This window comes from Leguminivora glycinivorella, chromosome 8 (assembly GCF_023078275.1).
Source record: "Leguminivora glycinivorella isolate SPB_JAAS2020 chromosome 8, LegGlyc_1.1, whole genome shotgun sequence".
Lineage (NCBI taxonomy): Eukaryota > Metazoa > Arthropoda > Insecta > Lepidoptera > Tortricidae > Leguminivora > Leguminivora glycinivorella.
In genome coordinates, this window is record NC_062978.1 from 26,930,063 (window position 1) to 26,938,183 (window position 8,121).

The window sequence follows — 8,121 nt, forward strand, 5'->3', positions numbered from 1 at the left end:
CCCTTCTCAAGACATCTTTCATTTTGAATCTAAATTGGAAGCAACTTCGGACGTCGCACAAAACACAACAAAACGTCAGCTATTATCAGAAATCTCCAAATTATTCGATCCTTTGGGTTGGCTCACCCCTATCTACTAAACTGAAACTACTTTTTCAACTTTTGTGGACAACTCCTCTAAAATGGGATGACAACATACCTAATGACATGCATAAGGAATGGAAAATTATTAAAGAAGACATAAACAATAACATAAACACATTCAAAATAGAAAGATGGATCGGCACTCACGTCGTCAGCGATATCGAGTTACATGCATTCAGTGACGCGACGCCGCAAGCTTATGCGTGCGTCATTTATTGCAAAATAAACATAGAAGGCCAGACGAAAATCGTTTTACTAGCTGGAAAATCAAGACTGGTGCCGAATAGCAAAACTGTCACATTGCCAAGAGCAGAATTGTGTGGAGCCCATCTTCTTGCCAAATTAATGATTAAGATAAAGCAATGTTTAAACAACCATAATATCAAGGTCTATGGTTGGGTGGATTCAACCGCAGTCTTGGGTTGGCTGCAAGGCGATCCTAACCGCTGGAATACATTCGTCGCCAACAGGGTGCGACAAATCACAGAAGTCATCCCTCCCGAGTGCTGGCGCTACGTTAAATCGGCAGAAAACCCTTCGGATTGCGCAAGCAGAGGACTTACCGCGTCACAACTAAAGCAACATACTTTATGGTGGCAAGGGCCCACCTGGTTGCCGACATTTCAAGCAGATAAATACGATAAACAAATGAACTACCCAACCCACGAAGAACAAAATATACCACAAGTGCACGTTGCGGTAAATGCTGAACCAGAAGACAATCTCATCGACCAACTAATAAACAAATACAGCTCATTCTCAAAACTAATACATGTACTAGCCTGGGTCCGCCGATTCATATCAAAAAAGCAAGACAGAAAATCTAGTAATTATCTGCATTTATCCGAACTACGAGAAGCATCGACCTTAATTATCAAACGAGTCCAAAAAACCGAATTTCAAGAAGAATACTAAGAATTGAAGAAAAGCCGACCAATTTCGACTAAGAGCAACATACTCGATTTGTGTCCATTTATAGACGAAGAAGGCGTCCTACGAGTCAAGGGAAGATTGAGAAACGCGTACATTACGTTTGACATGAAACACCCAATCATTTTACCGCATAAACATCGCTTGACTAGCCTTATCATAGATCACGCACATAAAATGGCTCTTCATGGCCCTGCGCGAACAACCCTAAACTTCATACGAAATAAATATTGGATCGTTGGGGGCAACAGCGCCACCAAACAATTTATTCGTCACTGCGTAATCTGCAAGAAACAAAAAGCAAACATGCGAAATCAAATCATGGGGGATTTACCTGCAGCAAGAAGCAATCCATCTCGTCCCTTTGAACATACTGGCGTAGACTTCACCGGCCACGTATTCCTTAAAGCCAACAAGGGTCGCGGTATCAAGACCACTAAAGGATACGTTTGCGTGTTTGTCTGCATGGCTACAAAAGCTGTCCATCTCGAGCTGGTATCTGACATGACAGCATCAGCTTTCATAGCAGCTTTGCGCAGAATGGCTGCTCGAAGAGGAACTCCGCTGCACATCTACAGCGATAATGGAAGAAACTTCCTTAAGGCTAGCAAGATACTTAAGGAAGAATACCTTGAAATCCAAAATGTCGTGAACACCGAATGTCAGGGAGCAATATCAGACATGGGAATCACCTGGCACTTCAATGCACCCGCATGGCCTTCAGCAGGAGGATTATGGGAAGGCTGTGTTAAGGTTTTCAAGTACCACCTGAAGCGTGTCATCGGAGAGCAAAAACTAACTTATGAAGAATTCAGCAGTTTATTAGCTCAGATCGAAGGATGCACGAATTCGAGACCACTATGCGCTATATCTGAAGATCCTGATGACATCAACTATTTGACTCCTTCTCATTTTCTCAGTAGCGGACCCACTTTAACATTGATCGAAACAGAAAGAGATTTGCGTACCCGATGGCAACTCACTCAGAAAATATTTCAAGACTTGTGGAAGAGATGGCGTTCTGAATACCTAGCACTGTTAAACTCAAGAAGTAAATGGAAAAAGTCACAAGACAACATCAGCATCAATGACGTCGTGCTTATTCATGACGATAACCTGCCGCCCGGCAAGTGGGCAATGGGCAGAGTTATAGAGCTACATCCGGGACAAGACGGATATGTAAGGGTTGTTACACTCAAAATAAAAAACGGCACACTGAAGCGCCCAGTAGTCAAGCTCTCCCTTTTGTTAGAGCACACCGAAGAAGAGCCCAGAATGCATCAAAGTAACTCGCTACCTGAGCGAGATACCGATAAGCAAAACTCGACAAGAAGTTATCAAAAACCGAAGGCAAACAAGGCCACATTGTCATCAATATTCGCCGTATTACTACTACTTTTATCATGCCTCACAACCGGTCAGTGCGATGTCAACATCATACCATTTCGTGAAACACAAGGGCTATACTGCCGTCCTAAGGTAAAAGGCAGCTATTCGACAAAAGCTAGTTTTGAGATAATCGCAAAAAACCTTCTTTTTTGAATTTCTACAAAACGGATTAACTTTTTTCATTATTTCTTTTTGTATATAGTAGGTATAAGTGTTTACTTATTTTAGACATTATTTGTGTGTTTGTACAGCAACTGGTTTTTTTTTAATTCGATAAAAGCCTTTTTGCATAGTATTAAGCTTCAAAAATGGTAGATATTACTAGTCAAGAAAGCGGTAAAACATGCTTTATACGGTGTTCTAATCTAGGATTTTCTCTTAAACTAGGCTATAACGCCGTATATAATCACATACTATCTTATTGCTTAGCAACAATGCCCATCTAGCACTCGAGATTCTAAGTTAAAGGCAGTATCGTAGTTATTCGGCCTTTTTAATTAGTATCCTAGTGAGTTTTCCAGATTTTCGACTGTACTGCTAGTCTAAAAGAACGCATACTATCAAAAAAATCGTATATACGGCTTTATAGATTAGTATATTTGGAAGAAATTGGAACAAAATGCAAATACGTCGTTTAAAAACGTATGTATTAAAGAAACAAGAAAACGCCATTCTGTCCCTATTTACTTAAAAAAAACTAGATCTATCGATTCTTTTTGGATAGTGATAAATATAATAAACTTTTACAGTACACAATAATACCTGCTCTTTTAAATTAGTCAGTAAGTAGTCAATTATTAGTATCTAATCGTCATTTTTCCTCAAAGCCTAGATGATAAGAGTGCCGTCTGTATACTAAACATACGTGTACTAATTCGGAGTTTTGTGGAAACTTTCTTACGTTGCTAATGGAAACAAGTTAGTAAGTAATGATAAAATAGGTCAATTTGTTATTTTGCTTTGAAAAAAAGGTCAATTTTTATATCATATGTCATATGTCAATCTATCGCGTCACTTCTGAGAATTGGAGGCAAAATAAATTATAATTATGTAATTTTAATGCCAAGATGAGAGGTAGAACAACAACGGGTTTTAATTGTGACCAATCTATCTGCAAAGGATTTGGATGACTATGAAATTGGCCGCACAAGATGTGAGTTAGAAAGCAGTTTACACTACCTACTACCAAATGGTTTCGCATGAATTATACATACAGTTTGGAAGAATTTCATGGTCGCTCCAAAAACCTGGCTCTTTTCTATAAAAAAATTTAGAGAAAAAGATAGTATAATTGTTATGTGACGAACAGTTTGCAAACAAAAAACAATTTTACCAATTTCTATTACAGATTGTGCGAATATGTAGCAATAGTTCAGTAAGCTAAAGAGCGTCATTCACTGCGGCTGGTTATATACATGAAACAAACACATCCAAAACGCATCCAAACTCAGGAATCTCCCGTCAAAACTCGAGCTCGGAAGTTAAACGACCAAGAGGTACCTCAACCTCTGATAGGGTTCAAATACCTACGATAAAATGATTTTTTGCGAAAAATTTGGGCAAAAAGTGGTTTGGCAAGAAATTTGTCCATTCGTTTTTTGTTTAAGGAAACTTACATTCCTAGATTTACAAGAAGAAATGCCTTCATAAGCAGGTTCTGCTTAAGTATATGAAAGTACAGGGATCAAATATTCTTCTGGTCCGATTAAGCTGCTTTTCACTACGCTCGCCAAGTACCGGTCTGGTATCAAGAGAATGATGTCGAGTTTGTTGCGAAAACATTAAATCCGTCGAACTACCCTGAAATGAATTAAGCTAAGAAACAGATAACATCGAGAAATTCAGAAATGACTGGATTAGTAACCATAAAAATCTTCAACAATGTTACAATACAAAAATTGTGATCCAAAAGTTTATAGAGAGTATCAAAGTCAATCAAAATAATTAGTTATAAATTGAATTCGACTACAACAAAATAGTCATTTAATGGATTTTCTGGAAACAGTGGCAGATGAGCCCGTAAGTTTATTATATAGGTCTAACTTTCACACGAACATGCCTATGCTTTTTGATACTGGTTATCAAAAATATGGTTATTTTCATATTCAATTTCCTATTATATTTATATTAATATTCCATGTTTGTAAAATAAAACATAGTTGAAAATGTAGACTACTGCCAATACTTCTCCTTCTTATTCCTCATACCCTTATCTCATTTTATGTAAGGGAAGGTAGAACAGGTCTTCCTCTTTCATTCTCCTCTTTCGTCATCTCAACACTCATATCTTTCTCTCTAATATTCTATTTCACATAATCCATTCATCGTTGTTTGGATTTACCCCTCCCTCTATATCAACATTCATCTCTAACGTTCTCATTCATTAATTGCAAATTATTTACTTGTTTTACTGTAAATTAAACCAAAAAGGATAACTTTAAATACTTAAACCGTGGAATATTAATATACCTCATATAGTGTTTGCTGCAAAAAAAACTATATACGAACAACTTTCCCACCGCAAACTACGCTAAAAAGACGTATTTGCTTTCGAGCAATAATATCTGAAAATCGAGTTAAATGTTTGTATCTCGAATAAAAATGACAATAGAAATGATGTAGGAAATGTAAACAATAGTTTTTATTGTTAAAAAGTATCAAAAATGCAATAATTCAGTATTTTTTCTAACTTCGTTTGGTTTCGATCAATATTTCGCGCGAAAAAAGCCAGCTGCGCTCTCGTACTGTCAGCCACAAGCTGCGCCGGTGCTCGCAGCTCGTCACTGATGGCTTTTCCATAGCATAAAGTATCTTTCGGCTGGCGGGTGGATTGACAAAGGTTGGAGCATATACTGTTTTATAGGCTAGTTTGCAGCACTTTCACTCATTTTAAAAGTTTTTTTACGTTTAATATGACACCCATACAAAATAAGAAGAACGTATAACACTTATTCGTTTTTATAGACTAATATTGTGTTGTAAAACAATCGAGCGATACTAGGCTTAAATGACGTATTTGACATTTTTTACAGAAAAAATGTATATACGCTTTTTTAGACTAGTATCAGTTTAAAAAATTGATCAAAATCCTACGCTAAACTACGTATAACGTCTTGTACATATTTTTAGCCTAGTTTTTCACTTTTACGCACTTTTAGGCTAGTAATACTGGATAACATATCAACCTAACCAGAGCGTAAAAAAACGTATATCTGCATATACGTTGATTTAGCTTAGTTTTGTTAAATAGCTGCTTTTTTGGCTAGGAAATCTTGGAAAATTAGTGCAAATACTGCCTTTTTAGAGAAATTTTCTCGGAAACTAGGCAACATATCGAAAAACGGAAAAAAGTGGTCGATGCAGCTTAACCTGTACATTACGAATATTACAATAAGTCAATTTCGGCAAAATGTCGAATAGCTGCCTTTTACCTTAGGACGGCAGTATACTTCGATAAATTAGCAAACATGTTGCTAATTAGAGATGAATGGAAGCTGGTCGTCTATTACAACATGGAGCCTTACTGGGACGCAACAAACGCATTACAAAAATACAGCCGATTTCTAAAAGATACATGCGAAACTATCAAGACACAAGTCCACTGTGACGTAATATTACTACAACTTCGTCATGGATTCTCCGAACTTGAGTACTATAATGAAATATTACTCAGTCAGCATTCGAGCACCCGACAATCATCGCTACGAACACTACGAACCCGCCGCGGCCTTGCCGACGGTGTCGGTTACTTAGCTAATAGCCTATTTGGCGTATTAGATGCACGATTCGCCGAACAATATAGAAGAGATATTGCACTTTTACAACACAACGCTCAGCACATGGCTTCACTTTGGAAAAATCAAACCTCCGTAGTCGAAGCGGAATATAATTTATTAAAGCGTAGCGAAGATACAATGAATCAACAGCATAAAATGATAAATCAACATATGAACAATTTGGAAGAAGCGTTCAAGAATTTACAACACAAGGTTGAAACTAACAACATTATCGCAAGTAATATGCTCCACAACTTAAAGGGAATGCAGGACATGTTATTGGACACCGTCACCGACATCCACCAAGGACGTTTTAACCCACACGTGCTCACTCCGGAACAACTTATTAATGAGTTAAGCGCCGTTGCAAGCAATCTACCAAGAGACGTGTCCCTGCCTATTGACAACTTACACACGGATCTACGCAAAATATACAACCTGTTGAAAGTAAAGGCAAGGATGATGGACGACGTACTTATTTTCGAGATAAGGCTGCCTCTAGTTAGCCGAGATGTTTATGAACTTCTAAGGATTATTCCGATACCCAAAAGGACTGGAAACAAGATAACCACTGTTATACCTGTATCGGAGTATGTCTCCATAAACATGAAAAAAGACATGTATATTCCTGTCTCAGAAAATGATATCAGAGCTTGCACAATATCATCAGATTCCTATTTCTGCTACATCAAGAAACCAGTCTATCAATTGAAAGGCGACAACAGTTTTTGTGAATCAGACAAATCGGGATGCAAGACTGCCAGCACGACATGCACAAATAATTGGATCGAAAGTAGCGCTCTAAATACCTATATTTATTTTTGTTGTGCACAGTGTCAAGTTCGAACATTGTGCGCGGATCAAGTCACCGCGCACCAGCTGACGAATGCCGGACTTATAAACGTAGGTCATGGCTGCATTATTAAGACTAATAATTTCTCTGTTTTTCCACATAAACCTCACTGGTCTGAGCTTAAAATGAAACCTGATTTATACATCCCTATTATGGCACCTATAAATCACGTAATCAATATTACCATACCTCCCCTCCAACAGAAAAACGAATCTGAAGATCTACAAAGGGAAACTAACGAACTTGGAGAAAAGATTGAACAATTGAAGACCACCGAAGTTAACGCCGAGACCATATCATATCACGATATTCATCACTACGCCATGATATACGTGATTCTTGGAGTATTCGGAACTACAGCATTATTTATCATAATACGACGAACGCTCGGGAAAATGCCGCCTACGCCGTCCCGACACATCGCCGAGGAACCTCCGGCCGCCACGCCGCCCCCGCCCCGCGCGTCGCCGCGCTCCGTCGTCGTCACCGAGGCGCACCAACTCAGCGATGAAGATCACTGCGACACGTCAAATCCTTCGCGATTAGATAAGGCGACATCCCCTTCATTTAAAGTAATTACTTTTAGTTAGATTTAATGTTTATCATGTTTTTTAGCAGCATCTCCCTCTCCTCTCAACCGCCCCCCGGAATATGTACAAGTAAATTGCACATGCGTCATCGAGTAAAGAATCATGTGATTATTGTTTTTACCAGTCATGTGATTGATTGCACCATCAGCATTTAATTTGTATATAAACACTAAAATTAGGTAAATGCCTACTCTTTTATTGCACTCTATTCATTCGATTCTATTCTGTCGAGACAGTACAATCATTACAATAAAGCAAGTATTTCTCGAGAACGTCTTTGAGTTAACTCTTACATCAACCTATCAAGTAAATGTTAGAGTAAGCAAGTACTTTAACACTTGCCTACTAAATTATCCATTTGCATATTGATCGTAGCGAAAACACGTACGAAAACGACGTACGTTTTTCTGTTTTACTTTTTTAAAGGCACAAGTCACACG

At 38.2% G+C, this 8,121-nt stretch overlaps 2 protein-coding genes across 2 annotated transcripts; both read left to right on the top strand.

Moving 5' to 3' along the window:
* The first annotated feature begins 1,394 nt into the window (after positions 1-1,394).
* Positions 1,395-3,827, top strand: LOC125229146. The gene is made up of 2 exons (XM_048133927.1): positions 1,395-1,992; positions 3,811-3,827. The coding sequence occupies exons 1-2, from the start codon at positions 1,395-1,397 to the stop codon at positions 3,825-3,827; spliced, it is 615 nt and encodes a 204-aa protein (XP_047989884.1).
* A 2,650-nt stretch (positions 3,828-6,477) lies between these two features.
* Positions 6,478-7,833, top strand: LOC125228951. Its single transcript, XM_048133684.1, has 2 exons — positions 6,478-7,141; positions 7,295-7,833. Exons 1-2 carry the CDS (start codon positions 6,482-6,484, stop codon positions 7,679-7,681), a joined length of 1,047 nt encoding a protein of 348 aa, XP_047989641.1. The 5' UTR covers positions 6,478-6,481; the 3' UTR covers positions 7,682-7,833.
* Positions 7,834-8,121: the final 288 nt, after the last annotated feature.

Coding starts and splice junctions, on each gene's coding strand:
- LOC125229146 (XM_048133927.1), top strand. CDS start 1,395: ATGGGGGATTTACCTGCAGCAAGAAGCAATCCATCTCGTCCCTTTGAA.
- LOC125228951 (XM_048133684.1), top strand. CDS start 6,482: ATGCTCCACAACTTAAAGGGAATGCAGGACATGTTATTGGACACCGTC. Junction 7,142..7,294: donor CGAATGCCGGACTTATAAAC/GTAGGTCATGGC, acceptor CCCCTCCAACAG/AAAAACGAATCTGAAGATCT.